This window comes from Myotis nattereri (assembly GCF_964212035.1).
Source record: "Myotis nattereri genome assembly, chromosome: 9".
NCBI lineage: Eukaryota > Metazoa > Chordata > Mammalia > Chiroptera > Vespertilionidae > Myotis > Myotis nattereri.
The window spans coordinates 38976878-38995774 of NC_138084.1; the positions used below are offsets into that span (position 1 = coordinate 38976878).

The 18897-nt window shown below is 40.5% G+C and overlaps 2 protein-coding genes across 2 annotated transcripts; both read right to left on the bottom strand.

The window, feature by feature from the left end:
* Positions 1-3106: 3106 nt before the first annotated feature.
* On the bottom strand, positions 3107-4054 carry OR10A4 (olfactory receptor family 10 subfamily A member 4; the record flags this gene model as incomplete). The annotated part of the gene is made up of 1 exon (XM_081099111.1): positions 3107-4054. The coding sequence occupies one exon, from the start codon at positions 4052-4054 to the stop codon at positions 3107-3109; it is 948 nt and encodes a 315-aa protein (XP_080955237.1).
* Positions 4055-15237: 11183 nt separating this feature from the next.
* On the bottom strand, positions 15238-16191 carry OR10A5 (olfactory receptor family 10 subfamily A member 5; the record flags this gene model as incomplete). The annotated part of the gene is made up of 1 exon (XM_081099110.1): positions 15238-16191. The coding sequence occupies one exon, from the start codon at positions 16189-16191 to the stop codon at positions 15238-15240; it is 954 nt and encodes a 317-aa protein (XP_080955236.1).
* Between the last annotated feature and the right edge of the window lie 2706 nt (positions 16192-18897).

Genomic DNA, 18897 nt, shown 5'->3' on the forward strand with positions numbered 1-18897 from the left:
CCCATTGTTTGTCTGGTTACAGAACCTGTAAAATCTAAAATTATGCTATATATTAATATTTATCTTATCCCAGAACCTACTCCAATACTTTTACATTTTGATATTTCTGTGCCTCATCAAATAATCAATAAATTAACAAACATTACTTAATCATTTACTATGAACTAGGTGCTACATGTATGTGTCCATGCACTTGTGCACTTGTACCTGTGAAAGAATGTAGGGGGGCTGGCAGCCTGACTCTGTACCTAGCTAATTAGTATCCTAATGCACATTTTTGTTAGCCTATAATCAAGTCACTGCCCCTTCCTTAATTATCTAGGTCTTGCAAGACTTATTTACTTAAATACTCCCAATTTACAAGGGCCATAAACCAAGGATGTAACAGTTTAGCTAGAGGGAGGTCATCTCACCATCCAGGTTAGGCATTTAGATACAATCTAAATTCCCCATTCTAACTGACTCAGGAGGGGCTGTGAATGTCCACCACAGAAGCCAGGTAGTTAGAAAACAAAGAAACTCAGGAATATACTAATATTTAAGGAGAAATCTCATTGTATAAGTTGTGCAGGCTTTGGATTTTTGAATCCCCCGAACCAGCAGCACTGCTTTGAATAAAGGTTCTCTTTCCTGATACCTCCGAGTGTTCAGCTGTCCCTTCTTCTGCGCCCATTCCACAGCATACCTACATGTGCACGTACATATGCGGGAGGGCAAAAGTAGGTTTACAGTTGTGAATACAAGAAATGGAGTTTATTCATTATTTATTTATTGTTGTATTACTTATTTGTAGTACTTATAAACCTACTTTCCCCCATCTTTGTATATGTTTGAGGTGGGTAGAGCATAGGCACAATGAAGCAGAATTTATGAGCTCTGCTGTACTTCTCATACTCTCATTAAAGAGTTGAGTACTGTAATCTATTAGGACACACCTTTAAAAGGTAAAGATGGGGTTTTGAAAACCAAAAAGAAATTGTGACATCTGAGGGAAGCAAGAGTGAGAAGCTATTACAAATCTTGGGCCTGAAGGACCAGAAGGAGGAAACTAGAACTTGGAGAGGGAAGCTGTGTATAGAAGGCCACTGGGCAGCACCCATGGACTTAGGTATAAGAGGTTGAGGAAGCGATGGGACTAAATGTTTCACGGTCATTCTCGACCCATCTTCTGATTTCCCGTTACTGTATTAAAAAAAATACAGGCTAACCTCCCTGTGGGAATACCCTTAATGTAATCACATCTACAAAGTCAATGTAAGGTAACGGATTGGGGACTAGGACATGGACATCTTTGTGGACCCATTATTCTACCTACCATATAAAGTTCAAGTAAAACTAATGTGAGGCAGTGATAAAAGCTTGGCTAAACTTGGAGATGACAAATTTATAAGGGTACCAATCTGCTTAGTTGTGTGATTGCCATCATGCAAATAGAACCCTGCAATCTGCCTTTTTATTTGCAAATTCCTATGGTGATATTCAGAATGTGCTGCCCTCCAGGAGCCCTTGATACATGCGAGCTAAAGGACACCTTGTGTGGCAGATTGATCTGGTCCCGGTACTTCCATGGCACACAGAGTTATAGTTGTTTTAGGTTTTGTGAAGAGGTCTTGCTTATGCAATAAGTGCTATTTTACTTTGTTAATTATCAATACATTCTTATGAATAGATTACACAAAGCTATGGTGTCCATGTCTCAATTCTGTTATTTGCCAAGAATATAGAGTTGGGCAATGTTCACTGGACAAAATCATAGAATGGCTGCTACATTGGTTGAGTGATATGCAAGCTTAGAAGGGACAGTTGACTTCATTCAATCACAGTAAGATTGCCCCCAAAATATAGAAAACAAAGAAACTCTGGGTTATTCCCAGCAGTTTCCTCAAATTTGTCCACTTATACTTGACTGGTGATTCCTTAAACCCTTTATGTCAACCAACTCTCATATCCAAGGTGGATAATTTGATTGAGGCAGTAGTGTGGAATTGTCTTTCTCCAGATGAAGCACAGACCAATTATAGAAGCAGAGGAAGATTTATTAGTACTCAATTGCTAGCACTTTAAACATGTGTACTTTATAAATCAGCAGAGTTTTAGAGTATCTTTTTGTTCTCTCCCAATTATAAGTTTCGTGAGACAACACATTTATCTGTTTTGTTCACCAACATGTCTTTTGGGCCTAAACAGGGTCGAACACATGCTGAGTACTGCATAACAATTTGCTGGGGGGAAAAAAAAGAATGAAACAGAACTCTACTATTTATTATTATTACTTTACCTTATAAACAAAAATGTCCTAAAAAGTTGCTGGTAGAGTTTTTGGACAAACAGAAGAAAGTAAAGCAGAAAATTATAACATGACATGGATGAAGAAGTTAAAGAAAAAGTTAAAACACAACTAAAAAAGTTAGAACAAATGAAAAAGAGCAAATTTTAGTGAAGTTATCAACCTTCAGATGGGCGCCTAATCCGTGTAAACTAGTGGCATCTTCAGAGACATTGATATCACAGTCCTATAGAACCCTGAGCGTACTGCAGTTTCTTCTTCCACCACTCAAGTTCTTTTCGTAAATGGATCCCAGTGGAAAGTCTAAGATCCCAGTGGGTATACTGTGGCTCCTGAAAAGAGCGGAGTCCAAAAAACTATTTGAGAACTCTGTTTTCCTTCCTTCCTTCCTTTCTTCCTTCCTTCCTTCCTTCCTTCCTTCCTTCCTTCCTTCCTTCCTTCCTTCCTCCCTCCCTCCCTCCCTCCCTCCCTCCCTCCCTCCCTCCCTTCCTTCCTTCCTTCCTTCCTTCCTTCCTTCCTTCCTTCTTTCCTTCCTTCGTTTTGTTAATCTTCACCTAAGGATATTTTTCCATTGATTTTTGGAGAGAGCGGAAGGGAAAGGAGAAACAGAGAGAGGGAAACATCCATGTGAGAAAGACACATTGATTGGTTGCCTCCCGCATGCGCTCTGGGGCTTGAGCCTGCAACCAAGGTACATGTTCTTGACTGGAATTGAATCTGGGGCCCTTCAGTCAATGGGTTGATGCTCTATCCACGGAGCAAAACTGTTTTCTTTCTTTTGTCCTTGCATTCTACCCCTTCAGTTTCCATCTAAACCAGTCACAGTTTCTTTGGGCCCAGGGTCCTGTGGGTGACCCGCTTCAGTGCAGCCTTCACTTCACTATTTCTTAAGCTGTAGATGATGGGGTTCAACATGGGAGTCACCACTGTATAGGAGAGGGACAGCAGCTTCTTGCTCTCAGGAGAGGTGCTGGACCGAGGTCGGAAGTATGTGAGGATGGCAGTGCTGTAGAAAAGGGAGACAACCAGGAGGTGGGAGGAACAGGTGGAGAAGGCCTTGCGTTTCCCCTCAGCTGAGGGCATCCTGAAGATAGTGGAGAGGATGCGAACATAGGACCCCAGGATCAGCAAGAAAGGGAAGAGGATGAACAGGACTGTGGCTGTCAGAGCCTCCAGTTCAAACAGAGAGGTATCAGCACAGACCAGTGCAATGACAGGGGGACTGTCGCAGAAGAAGTGGTTCACCCTGTTGGGGCCACAGAAAGGGAAGCTGAAAATCCATGTGGTTTGCACAGTGGCCACCGGAAACCCTGAGAACCAAGAAGCAGCTGCCAGCTGGGCACAGGCCCTGCGGCCCATGATGACTGGGTAGCGCAAAGGGTCACAGATGGCCACATAGCGGTCATATGCCATTGTGGCCAGGAGGCAGCACTCAGCAGCCCCAAAGAAGAAGAAGAAATACATCTGAGTAGCACAGCCGAGGAAGGAAATGGTTGTGTCTTGGATGATCAGGGTCCCCAGCATCTTGGGCACAATGACCAAGTTGAAACCTATCTCCAGGAAGGACAAGTTCCTGAGGAAGAAATACATAGGACTTTGTAGGGCAGAGTCAACTGTAGTGACCAGGATGATGAGGACATTTCCCGTTAGGGTAACCAGGTAAATGATCAAAAAAAGGAGAAACAGTAGAGCTTGTAGCTCGGAAGACAAGGTTGAGAAGCTCACAAGAACAAACTCACTGACAATGGTCCAGTTTCCCCACATCATTCTTCTGCCCAGGATCTCATTGAGCAGTCACACTCTGGGAAGAAGTCTCCATCTGTTATACAGACTTCTGTTACACCCTTGGAAAAGGAACATCCTGTGGCTTCATTTTCTACCTCTTTTGTTATAGTTGTTGAAGATAAAACAGATGTACTTTCAAAAATGTAAAAACCAAGTCTTGACTATAGGCTTCACAATTTTTTTTTTTTTGGAAGAATACTAACCTTTTTCAGACTGAACTGAGGCACGCCATATATATTTATACATCTCCTGAGTTATCTCTACTTTTCTGTTTTTTGGGGTTTTTTTAGTTATTGTTGTTGTTTGTTTTTGTTTTTAGCACCAGTCAGTGATGCTGACAAGAAGCCAGGCCAAGCATTTCTGAAGAGAAGGGTCTTGAGGCACAATGAAAGATGTTAACATGAGTCTGGATATGTTTTCTACAAAATAAAAAATGTGGGAAGGAGAAAAGCAAAAGAAGTGAGCCAACATTTACCAATGATCCCTGAGGAGGAAACCTGCATGTTTCCTAGTCTCCAGCAGCCATGCTCAGAAAGATTTCAGCATATTGGAGGAATCTTCATTTCAAACTCAGATAATTTCAATTTAAATAAGAAGACACACAATATAGAAACTGTGGGTTATTTTGATCCCTGGGCTAAATATTCTCCATGTGGCTATATGTGATCAGACAAAGGAAAGACAGACTCAAGATAGTATCAGACTGCAGTGTTATGTATAAACCCTTGCATCATTTTCTATTGGTCCATTTATGTCTTCATTCTCACGAAATATGAAACTCAAGTGTCATGTTAGTGAAGACCAACTTAAAATATGCAGGTGTGGTTAATAACATTAACCCCTTTGGAAAAAGGAAACAAGTTTTCATCATTATATCAATAACTAAGCTTCAAAATTGGGACTCTGAAATTCTTTCTGATAAGCATACACTTACAGGAATAAATCTAAAGCACATAGCATGGTAACTGGTGCATAATACATATGCAATAAATGCTAACCGTTATAATTGTTAGGATATAATATTAGATCTACTTTTTAAAATCCAGTTCTTATCTAACCCATTGCTCAAACTCATTGTAGCCCTTGCTTTTCTTTTCTTTAATAAATATTTACTAATTTAAATTGATTGGAGTGACATTGGTCAACATGAACATATAGGTTTTAGGTGTGGATTTCTATGTTACAAGACCTGTATATTCCAAAGTGTGCCCTTGCTTTTTATCTCTGATAAAATAATAATTTATTCAATAGATATTAGACACTGTTTTAGATACTGAAGATAATATATCAGTAAGTAAAGCAAATAAAAATACCTGACCTCATAGAACTCACCTTCCAGTAGGGAAGACAGATTTTAAACAAATTATGTAAGTAGAAGGTATAGTGTGTTAGATAGCAACAAGAATAATGGAGAACAACACAGTGGGGAAGCAAATGGGCATCTGGGGGTGTGGGGAGTGTCAAACAAAGAAGGCTCCACTGAGAAGATCATACCGGAGTAAAGTCCTGAGCAGTACAAGATGTGAAGTCAGGGTGGCGAAGGAAGGAGGGAGGTAAAGAGCAAAAAACAATAAAAAAATGTTCTTTAAAAATTTTTTGCTGAACCCTATTCATTTAAAAGACTTCAAACTAGGCATCACTTCTTCTATGAAAACTTTTTTTGATACCTTATCTATTTTCACAGTAAGAAGTAACATTTATTGAGCACCAAGTAAGTGCCGGGCACTAATCCAAATGTTTTGTATGTGTTATGTTTGTCTCAAAACAACCTAAAGGTATAGAAACTATTATTCATCCCACTTTACAGCCAAGGAATACGAGGAGCAGAGAAGTTGCGTGGTTTTTCTAAGGTTAGGCAGCCAGCAAGTGTTGTGTCAGCATATGCATCCTGGGCAGCCTGACTCCAAATCATGGACTTAACCATCAGGCAACACTTTCACCCACTCTCTGAAAACCTGAACGAATTTGAATTCACAGGTGAGGGCAAGTCGGGGCGTTTGTTATTGGACCGCAGTAGGAGAGCAAGGAGTAAGACAGTTTCTAGAGAGGACCAGGAAGTTTCAAGATATTAACAACACTAGAATACCACTTGCATAGTCTTTATCTTAGAGTAATCATTAATTTCTGTCTTTAACTCATATTCTAGATGGTATACTCCTTGAGAGTAAAAATTATACTATTTTACTTTTTATTACAGTTCCTAGCAAGGTTGATGTTCAGTATTGTTGAATGAATGGATAAATAATGAAGAAAATATGAAAAAAACCAAGGAAATACCTATATAAACAGAATGTAGGCACAGTGAGCTCCAAGCATAAGGAATTTAGATACAAAAGACTGTATACATCAGCACTACAGCCTCAAACTATATACACAGATTTAAACAGTGATGAGTTATAAATTATATTCATTATCTCCCTCCACCTCAAGACTTCTCCTTATATCTACCCCATTGCAGAAAATGACAACACCCACTTTGTAACACAGGAACTGGGATAAAAATCCTTCATCCCCCAAACTTTATTATTTTTCCTTCTAAATACTGGTTTAGTGTCACCTTCTCCATGCCTTCCACACTGCCTTTAATTTCTGGCTCTTATTTTCTCTGGCCTGGAATATTGTAGGAACCTGATTCCAGTTTGTTCTCTTCAACCCATCGTTGACTTGTGTGTGATCCGGCAGCAACTCTGATTAAGTTACCTACCTGCTTAATGTCTTTCAGTCACTCTTTATTGTCCCCGGGATATGGACAAACCCTTTAACAAGGACTTTTTCTCTGATACCTGCTTAATTTTCCAGTTTGTAGTTACAGTTCTGGTTATCATTATTTTTATCTGTGAGACACAGAGCTACTGACATCATGATTTCTGAGTTATGGTTTTCTCAACTATAAAAGGATTATTATTATAAATGCCCTACCCACTAGACAGGATGGTTGTAGGTGTGAAATGAGAACATTTGTGCAAAAACTTTGAGCATTTCAAAGCACAATACATATATTACCATTGTTTTCTATCCTTTTCCAGGTCCCCTAAGTTGTCAAATCTTATAAAACTCTAAGTTTTGTTACTTGAGACCACTGACTTTTCTTGCCTCTCAGAAACATGTCAAAGAAGACACACTGTTTTGGTGGTGAACCATTATCCTCTTTACAAGAGATTTTAAGCCTGGGCCCTGTCCTCTCACCCTTTACTTACCTCCTGTCAGTGAGACTTGTCTGTGTCACAATTCCAGAGAAGCCCTGGTTTGTGTCAGTGGCTCTGGACCAGCCTTAGACTATGTCTGAATGACTGAGTCCAAGGGAGTTCCTAAATTATGCTGTGTCTGTGCAAGTCATCTCAGAAAAGCCCAGGAATGTGTCTATGCCAGTCATCCCAAAGACACTCTTGGTTGTGCTTGTCTTGGTCCACATTGCTGGTGAACCTTGAGGTCTGTCTTGTCACATTCTCAAAGAAGTGTTGTCCCCGGGCTGTGTCAGACATCCCAGGTAAATCCTGGGCTGTTGCTGGGCCAATCCTCGTAGTAAAAACACTCTGAGTTGTGCAGCATAAGTCACACCAGGGAAGCTCTGAGCAGAGCCTGTGTCAATCACTCTAGAGGATTCCAGGCGGGGTCTCAGGACTATTTTGGTCCCTGCTGTTTACTGTAGGGAAGTGATTTCTCCCAAAGAAGCTTCTTCTTTCTCAGGTGAAGTCACAGATTCACTTTCTGACAGGTGTGAGTTTTGAGGAGCTCCCAGGAGTGCAGAAATTCATGGAGATTCTGCAACCCCCTAATTGGAGGAGGTCTACAGCAGCTCTGATGTTTCCTGCACTTGTGAGGCTGCAGAGCAAAGGGACAAAACTCAGTGGTCCATCCTCCAAGGTTTCCACCTGAAAAAGATCAGAGGAGAATGCCAGTATTCTCTTTAAACTTAAGTTTTCATTTTTTCCAGTTTTATTAAGATATAATCGACATAACATTGTGTACATTTAAGTTGTATGAAGTAATGATTTGATTCATATATATAGCTGCAAAATGATGACCACAGTAGGGTTATTTAACACCTCCATCATCTCACATAATTACTTTTTAGTCATGGAAACAATTAAGAGATAATTCTTTGTTAACTATAGTTACCATGCTATACATTAAATTCTCAGAACTTATTCATCTTATAACTGAGTTTGTACCCTTTGGCCAATGTCTTCCAATTTCCCCCACCCTACCCAGCAACCATCATTCAACTCTGTTTCTGAAAATTTGTGGTGTTTATTTATTTTTTTCAGATTCCACATATAAGTGAGATTATACAGTATTTGTCTTTTTCTGCCTTCAAGGTCCATCCATGTTGTGGCAAATAGCAGAATTATTTCAAATGGCTGATAAATATTCACAGTTTCTTGATTTTTTAAATATACTCTTATTGATTTCAGAGAGGAAGGGAGATGGAGAGAGACATAGAAACACCAATGATGAAAGAGAATCATTGATCAGCTGCTTCCTGCAGGCCTCACACTGGGGACTGAGCCTGCAACTCAGGCATGTGCCCTGACCGGGATTTGAACCATGACCTCCTGGTTCATAGGTCGATGTTCAACCACCGGCTGGGCTCTCACAGTTACTTTTGTTTTTTTTCTCATAGTTTCTTTATTCATTCATCTGTTGTTTCCATGTCTTGCCTATAGTAAATGATTCAAAAAATATGGCAGTAAAGAGATCTCTTCGAGACAGTGATTTTATTTCCTTTGTCCAGTGTTCTTTTACATTTCCCCTCACTTTTGATTCTTATTGGGCTGGTTCCCAGGAGTGTTTCTGACCTGGACTCAAGAGAAGTTTTCAGGTATAGAAAAGAAACCTATTAATCATTATCTAAGCCAAGTGGAGAATATTAATGAAAACTGTGAGCACTTGGTTGGCAATGTTGTTGGTTGAAGTGGCTATTAGCTCCTGATTAAGAGAAGGAGAAGAAATTCCGACTGGCAGTTTCAAAATCCTAATCCTTCTGGAAGAGGAATTGAGGTTGAGAGAGTCCATGGTTTGAGATAAAATTTCCCCCAGCTGATTAGGGCTTCATCCAAAGGCTAATGCATATCTATCTAAACATTTCTTACAGTGCCGCTGAGACAGACATTTGCCTGAACACTTCTTACTGAAAGCTGTCACCATAACTGACTTGTTCACTATCCTTCGTTTAGTATCCAGTATGATGCCTGCACATATGTCCCAGCAATCCCAAAGGGACCCCTTGCAAAAGTGGAAGATGAAGAAAAAGAACTGTCACTGATCTATATAATGATGTGTTTTTCTGAATCTATTATGAAAAACAAAAATACCTTAAAAATGATGAATTAAATAATAAAATATTTATTTCATAGTTATGTGTTTGTCTCTATTGTTTCTAATAATGAATATATATCCTTGGGATATGACTTTGAATATTTGTGTGTTTAAATTATAGCAGCCCTCCCTTGTCCATCAGGGATATTTACCAAGACCTCCAGTGGATGCTGGAAACCTCAGATAGTAACAAACCTTACATATACTAGGTTTTTTCCTATACATACATACATTTTATGGCTTCTGTTTGGCACACCTAAATCACCAGCATCACTATTCTTGGGCTTTGGGGCCATTAAGTAAAATAATGATTATCTATAATAATAAAAATGTAATATGCTAATTAGACTGGACAGCCAAACGACCTTCTGGATGTCCTTCCAGACGACCTTCCAGACAAAGCCATGGGGGCCAGAGGTGGTTGGGGGTGATCAAGCAGGCAGGTGAGCAGATAGGGGCAATCAAGCAGGAAGGCAGAGTGGTTATGGGCAATCAGGCAGGCAGGTGACTGGTTAAAGGTGATCAAGCAGGCAGGCAAAAGCAGTTAGGGGTGATCAGGCAGGCGGGTGACTGGTTAAAGGTGATTAAGCAGGCTGGCAAAGGCAGTTAGGGGTGATCAGGCAGGCAGGTGAGCAGTTAGGGGCGATCAGTCAGGCAGGCGAGTGGTTAGGGGCGATCAGTCAGGCAGGTGAGTGGTTAGGGGTGATCCAGCAGGCAGGTGAGCGGTTAGGGACGATTAGGCAGTCAGGCGACTGGTTAAAGGTGATCAAGCAGGCAAGCAGAGGCAGTTAGGGGTGATCAGGCAGGTGGGTCAGTGGTTAGGGGCGATCAGGCAGGCATGTGAGCAGTTAGGGACGATTAGGCAGTCAGGTGACTGGTTAAAGGTGATCAAGAGGGCAGGCAGAGGCAGTTAGAGGTGATCAGGCAGGTGGGTCAGTGGTTAGGGGTGATCAGGAAGGTGGGTGAGTGGTTCAGGACAATCAGGCAGTCAGAAAGAGTAGTTAGGGGCGATCAGTCAGGCAGGCGAGTGGTTAGGGACGATCAGGCAGGCAGGTGAGCAGTTAGAGGTGATCAGGCTGGCAGGTGAGCAGTTACGGGCGATCAGGCAGGCAGATGAGCAGTTAGGGGTGATCAGTCAGGCAGGCGAGTGGTTAGGGGTGATCAGGCAGGCAGTTGAGCAGTTATGGGCGATCAGGCAGGCAAGTGAGCAGTTAGGGGTGATCAGTCAGGCAGGCGAGTGGGTAGGGGTGATCAGGCAGGCAGGTGAGCAGTTATGGGCAATCAGTCAGGCAGGTGAGTGGTTAGGGGCGATCAGGCAGGCAGGTGAACAGTTAGGGATGATTAGGCAGTCAGGCGACTGGTTAAAGGTGATCAAGCAGGCAGGCAGAGGCGGTTAGGGGTGATCAGGCAGGTGGGCAAGTGTTGGGGTGATTAGGCAGGCAGGTGAGCAGTTAGGGGCGATCAGGCAGGCAGGCGAGCAGTTAGGGGCCATCAGGCAGGCAGGCAGAGTGGTTAGGGGTGATCAGGCAGGCAGGCAGGCAGGCAGGCAGGCGAGCTGGTAGGAGCCAGCAGTTCCAGATTGTGAGAAGGATCCCAGATCATGAGAGGGGGATGCTGGCCAGGCTGAGGGACCCCTCGCTCCCCTCATCCCTCCCCCCATGCATGAATTTCATGCACTGGGCCTCTAGTTTTAACATAAGAACTGTGGTACCATGACAGTTGATCTGATAACCAACACACCACTAAGTGACTAATGGGTGGGTAGTGTATACATGGTGGTTCCACTGGACAAAGGAATGATTCACGTCCCAGGTGGAATGTAGCAGGATGGTGTAAGATTTCATAATGCTACTCAGAATGGCATGTAATTTAAAACTAATGAATTGCTGATATTTGGAATTTCCCATTTAATATTTTCAGACTGCAGTTGATTATGGGTAGCTAAAACTGTGGAACACAAAAACCATGGATAGAAGGGGACTACTGTACTCATCTGGAAAAGAGTAGATGTAATAGCAACTCACACCAGTGGGTAGATGTTGAACTTGGAAAAGGACACCATACACTGAATTGAGTTCTAGGTTTAGGATTTTGGTGATCACTTAAAAATAATAAATTAAATATTTACTGTTGAAAGTGTTACATATGTCCCCTTTTTCTTCCCATTGACCCCTTCTAGCCCCCCTGTCCCCTGCCTTCACCACCCTATTGTCTGTGTCCATAGGTTATACCTATATGCATACAAGTTCTTTGGTTGATCTCCTTCTAACCACCCACCCTCCCACACCTTTCCTCTGAGATTCTGCAGGCATTCTATGCTTCTGTGTCTCTGGATTGGTGACCACTTTTTAATGGTCATTTTTTAATGTTCTTACTTTCAGAAGAGTGCCCCTGGGCACGGGGGAGCCTCTCCAGGAGACAGAAGTGCCTGGGAGTTTTAATTCTCCCTTTTCCCTACCCCATGTTTCACCAGCAGGCAATGGATAACTGAAGTGGGAGTACAAAAGCCTACTTCCTGTGACCTGAAGCAGAACAAACTCTGAGTTTTATTTAAGCTCTGCAGTTTCCTGCTGAATCAGGCTGAGTCTGGGATTTCACCTGAAATTACTTTTTATTTCTTGCTTAGTTTCTTTTCCTAGTCTGCTTTCCCTACTCATTTAATGCTTCTTTTTAATAACTCCCTTGCACTTGAATCCTTAGCTCCTCCATATCTGATTCTGGGAGGACATGGCCTATGATAAAAGCCTTTGGCCTAAGGAATGACCAGTTACTGCAGGTTTTGGGTAAATGTTTCTAAAATGTGACAGGGGATTCATAACAGGGATATGAAAGAAAAAGAAAGTCCTCCAGACTTTCAGAACACCTATTCTCTACCACAGCAATTGGTCTTGTTGTAGACTCAACCCGCCTTTCATCAGCAGTGCTTTTCCCACATGCAATCCACCACCAAGTAAAATAAATGATTCCTCCAAAGTGTTTAGGATCACTTGCTACTGAAAGCACTCTACTCCAAGTCACCACCACTTCTCAGCTGGGTTCCCATTCCTTTGTTCATCTTTCTCATACTGTAGACAAATTGGAGAATGATTTCATTGTAAGATGAAAGGTTTTATTGGACAAAGCAAACCAGAATAGGTGGAATAAAGTGATAACCTTCAACACTGAAATGAATGTCCTTGGGCCTTAACCAGGATCCCTCTTAACTGTTTTTTTTGAAGAAAAAAAAAATCTATATATTTTTATTGATTTCAGAAAGGGAGAGGGAGAGAGAGATAGAAACATCAATGATGAAAGGGAATCATTGATTGGCTGCCTCCTGCATGCCCCCTACTAGGAATTGAGCCGGAAACCTGGGCATGTGACCTCCTGGTTCATAAGTTGATGCTCAACCACTGAGCCACACCAGCTGGGCTCCTCTTAATGGTTTTAAGAAAATGTTGAAAGTGTGCCCGAGGCTCCATCCTTGGAGAGAGGCACTTCTTGCTTTTGTAGCTTTTGGCTCCTGGAAAGTGGCAGTGACTCCATGACCACCTTAGGGCTGCTCCACTGGGTCAGAACATCACACTCATTTGCTTTGTCTCAGCACCATATGTCTTAAGTAAATCATTGTCACAATTTTCATTCTACTGTTATTTTGCATGTTAAATATCTATCGTGGCAACCTCCAGCCTTGCTGAGCTGCATGCTGAGCCAGCTGTGTTGTCTCTCCAAGTACCAACTCTTGTTTCTGTTAATGCTCTGGCTTCAAAGTTGCATATATTTTGAGTGGACTTCCCTAACCCCATTTACATATAATCTTTTTAGTACAGAGTTCTGCAGAACATATAGCTTTTAGGGATGCCTGTGTCATATTAATATGGAAACAAGTGTGCCACTCACATTTTCAAAGAGTTACAGGTACATTGGGGAGAAAACAAACGTGGAAAGTATAGTGCATACAAAATTTAACTTATCTACAGATAAACTTGGAATGAATACAAATAGGAGAGCATAATTTATGCTGCTAGAGTGATCACTGAAGGACCTTGAAGAATGAGGTGTATTTGGCTAAAATAAAGGTAAAGAAGATTTCAAGTAGAGAAAATAGAGTACCAATATATCACCAACTCCTAATCATCTAAACCTGTGGTCGGCAGACCGCGGCTCGCGAGCCACCTGCGGCTCTTTGGCCCCTTGAGTGTGGGTCTTCCACAAAATACCACGTGTGTGCGTGCACATACAGTGTGATTGAAACTTCGTGGCCCATGCGCAGAAGTCGGTATTTTGTGGAAGAGCCGGTATTTTGTGGAAGAGCCACACTCAAGGGGCCAAAGAGCCACATGTGGCTTGTGAGCCGTGGTTTGCCGAGCCAAAGTTTGCCAACCACTGATCTAAACTATTAACTCAGAAGTCTGAATGAAAAGCATGTCTTTTCTCTAATTTACTCACCTGTTTGTTCCATTTTCCTTAAAATTTATTTTTTCCAATTAAAATGTAATTGATCTTTTTTACTTATTATATAAGAAAAATTCAAATGTGTGGTGACAAATATTGTTGACAGGACTGTGTGGAAAATAAGTTGTTGGGAGTGTAAAATGATAAAATCACTTTGGAAGGGAATTTGCCAACATATAGCAATATTACATATGTATTTGCCCAAGAAATCTAATTCCTAGATTTCCATCTATAAGATATACTGGCAAAAATATTAAAAGGCATAGTCATAAAACTATTCTTTACAGTATGATTTGTAATAATAAAAGACTCAAATGATGGTAAATCTACAAAATAGAGACTATCATATATAATAAAAGCCTAATGTGCAAATTGTCCCCTCAACCGGGAGTTCAGCTGGGAGTTCAACCACTCGCTATGATGTGCGCTGACCACCAGGGGGCAGTGCGGAACATGGCGGGCGTCGGCGCTGGCAGCGGGCGGTAGTGGAGGCGCTGCCAGCCCCGATGGACCCCTACGAGGGCAGGACCACAGCGGGATGGTGGAGCAGGTGAACGGGCAGTGCCAGGCCAAGGCCGGTGGGACCCGCCAAAGGACAGCTGGGACCCTCCTTTCCATGTCACACACTTGCACTTTGATTGCTGGCCAGGCCTAGGGACCGCACCTGTGCATGAATTTCATGCACTGGGCCTCTAGTGAAGTTATAAAAAGAATGAGAAATATTTTTGTGGTTAATGAAGAGCTATGTTGTAATCATCTTGGATCCATTTTAAACTTTGACGAAAGCAGTGTCATGACTGATATTTATGATGTCACTTCACCAAGGCATCTGAATGTAAGTATGGGATAGAGAGAGATGTAAGTTCAAATCCTTCTTCCTGGGAAAACTAGAATAAGGAAGAAAATGATTACTGGGTTTATAAAGGTGTGTGTATGAGGACTATTCATCCACTTTCCAATATCTATACTACATACCAGTGAGTTTAATGGGCCTGAGAACTGAAACAACACAGTGAGGAGAGTTATGCATTGGGAGAAATCATGGGTTTTATATCTTGTAAATGGAGTCATATTTGCCCTCATAAATGAAGAGAAAGTGACAAGATAAATTTTTATTGGTTTTCTCTCTTTATGTGTGTCCCTAAATTAAGATTACAAGCAGGACACAGGAATGTAAATATCTGGAATTACTTGATACAGAAGTGTTGAAGTACCAATAAGAAAAAGAATGTAAGTCTACAGTGGGCAGGCAGAGGATTTTTCCAGATGGTAGTGCTGTTTTCTGTCTACCGAGCTTCCCAGCAGTCATTTCAACAGCTGGGTTTCATCCCAGCGGAGATATAAAGAGAGTAATCCCAAATATAAAATTGATTGTTTGCCATTCAATAAACTTTACTCTTATCTCTTAATGCCTACAGGATGTAGTTTCTAAGTCCCAGAGCCTTGCGGAAGGTCCGGCTGAGGGCATTCTTCACCTCATTATTTCTCAGGCTGTAGATGATGGGGTTCAACATGGGAGTCACAACAGTGTAGAACAATGATAGCAGCTTCTTGCTCTCAGGAGAATTATTGGACTTAGGCCGGAAGTAGGTGAGGCTTGAAGATACATAGAAAAGAGAGACAACAAGAAGGTGGGAGGAGCATGTAGAAAAAGCTTTATGCTTCCCTTTAGCTGATGGAATCTTGAAGATGGCAGCAGCGATTCGAGAGTAGGAACATAAGACCAGCAAGCAGGGTATCATGATGACCAGAATGGTTCCAACAATCGCATAGACCTCAAACAGTGCTGTGTCTGCACAGACCAGCCTCAGCACAGGTGGGCTGTCACAAAAGAAGTGGTTCACCTTATTGGTGCCACAGAATGGGAAGCTAAAGAGCCAAGTGGTCTGCACAGTAGCTACGGGAAAGCCTGGAAACCAGGAGGCAACAGCCAGTTTGGCACGTGTCCTTTGGTTCATGATGACTGGGTAAAGCAAGGGATTGCAGATGGCTACATAGCGGTCGTATGCCATGATGGCCAGAAGGAAGCATTCAGCAACCCCAAAGAAGAAGAAGAAATACATCTGTATGGCACACCCAGGGAAAGAGATGGTTGTGTTCTGAGCCAGTAGGGTTCCCAGCATCTTGGGCACAGTGACTAGGTTGAAGCCAATCTCCAAGAAGGACAAGTTCCTGAGGAAGAAGTACATGGGACTGTGCAGCATGGGGTCCGCCAAGGTAACCAGAATGATGAGGCTGTTTCCCATCAGGGTGACCAGGTAGATGATTAGAAATGTCAGGAAGAGTAACAACTGCAGTTCAGTAGGTAAGGAGGAGAAGCTCACGAGAATAAACTCAGTTACTCTTGTCCAATTTCCTCCAACCATAATTACAGAAATGAATTCCCAGCTGGAGTCAGGGAGAGAGAGAGTCTTGATTAGAAAATTCAGATTCTAGATTTGTAATTAAGATTCCTTCTTAGTATCAGGGACAGAGGCACAGTCAGGTTTTCAGTTAGATGAGGAAGGGCCTTGCATTGTCTAAGAATAAAGACACAAAGGAAAATGGCTAGAGCTTAAGCTCTGAGACAGGCCTGCGTTATTTTTTGGAGCTGATATTTCCTTATTTGTACATCAACATATACATAAAGGTCACGCCCTTTTAGAACCATGAGTCCCTGAAGGGGCCACCGAAGGGGCCATTTTAGGGGATAGTGATATTCCTGCAAACACCTAAACTTTGGAGAATATAAACCAACATTCATGATTTCATTAAGCACATACAATTTATCAAGATTTTAGAAATATATTTATAATTATAATATAGAACAATGCATTTAATAATTTTTCTACTCTTCATTAATCTTTCTTGCTTGGCTAGAATTTGAGAGATAAAGATGAGCTAGCATATATTGAAGACAGTTAACATTTGCATGTGTTTTGCCCTCGTATATGTGCATTTAATAGGTATGGACACTGATAATAGAAAAGTTAAGGAATAGCAATTAAAATGATAAATCTGAAATTCAAACCACATCTATTGGATTCTAAAGTCCTCTGATTTCTACTGAACCATTCTTCATTGATTATTCTGCTGTGATCTGAGGACTAACTCATTAATGCTTAAGAGAATTAGAATTGGGATTTCTGTCACAACACAGTGAATACAGTGAAAAAAAGAACCAAGAGAATCAACAGCATTAACATCAAGATGCTCAGGAGGTGGAAACAATCTAAGTATTGATTGATAGATGAATAGATACAGAAGTCAGATAGACAATAAAATACTATTCAGCCATAAAAATAAGGAAATTCTACCATTTTAAACAACATAAATGAACCATGAGGACATTATGTTGAGTAAAATAAGTCAGACAGAGAAAGACAAATACTGTATAATCTCATATGTGGGATCTGAACAAAAGAAAACAAAAACAGAAAAACATAACTCAAAGAAAGAGATCAGATTTGTGGTTACCAGAAGTGGGAGCTAAGGGGTGGGAGAATTGGAGGAAGGAGGTCAAAATGTATAAAGTTCGAGATATAGGATAAATAAGTACTAGGAATGCAATGCATTACATAATGACTGTAGTTTACACTGATATAAGATATATATAAGAAAATGGTTAGGAGAGTAGATACTAAGAGGTCTCATCACAAGGAGAATTTTTTTTTCCATTTTATTGTATCTATATGAGATGATAAATGTTAACTACCCTGATTGTGGTAATCATTTCCCAATATATGTAAGTCAAACCATTATGCAATACACCATATATATATACTGTAAAAATGTTCAGGAGGCTCCCAAGAATCAACTGGGTCCCCATTCTGTACTTTTTTTCTAATATCAAATGATTATCAAGAAGCTCTTCTTTTTTTGTTATTTTGGTAATTTAAAATGTTGAGTTCTAATGAATAAATTATGAGATAAAGTTGGAAAATTGTATTGACTGAGAAGCTGACCTAAATTAAAAAGGAATTAGATATGGTTAGAAACTATTCTAAGAAAATTAAAATTTTAATAACAGAAATAAAAACATTATTAGGAATAGATAAAACAATTATTGACACAAAGTAGAAGAGAAACAAGTATGCTGTATGTGTTTTGGGTATGTTATATCAATAGAATTTTATTTTTTTGTGAAGGAATTTGGACCTTATTCTATAGATAGAGAGAGCCCTCTGAACATTTGAAGCGGGGGAGTGGCATTGTCATATATGTCATACAGAAAGACCACTCTGATACAGTTGTGAGAATGGATGGAATAGGGAGGAGTTAGGGAGGGATTAAAGCTGAATGCCTGGGGTCAAGAAGACCAGTGGCATGTTTATTCTCCAGTTCTGTTTTCACTTATATTCCATTTTCAAAAAGAGAATAGATAACGAAGAGAAGCTACATATTTATCACGTTTTGATGAATAATTTAAATTTCAATGTTATATTTAAAATTCCAAAATATTCACATAGGAAAATAGACTCCTACCCAATAGTAATAGTCAAACTGATCTAAGATGTCTTTGAAGCACTAAAAGTTAAATGCAGCATATCTAAAGTTTTGAGCCCAACTTCAGAAAAACCAAATACAAGTTTAAAAAAAGAATAATAAAAGGATCAATAATAAAAGGCTCAGAAAAGACCACCTGAGATGGTGGTGTGGGATCATGATTATTGAATTAAAGGCTGTAAAATATATTGCTGGAAATGTAAAAAACTGAATCAGTAAATTAGAAAAGAAGTTTGAGAAACTATACTCAAATTACTGAGAAAAATTATAAAAAGATAAAAATAATGAGGAGAATAATGAAGTAAAATACAGGAAATAAAATTAATCTAATAGGTATTCCAGAATGACATAACAAAGGAGAGAGAAGAAAGACAATCTTTAAAGAAGTACCAGGGGAAGAATAAACATCTCTGAGCTACAGGAAGACGTGACTTTTTGAACTGAAGGAATTCCTAAACACAAAACAAATTCCTTTTTAAAGATTCACACAAACATCTGTCTTTACATTAACGAAAGATTTTGTTTTTCATTTTGAGGATAATGAAAATTTCTATTTAGTAACAAGACTAGAAAATGATTAAAGCAAA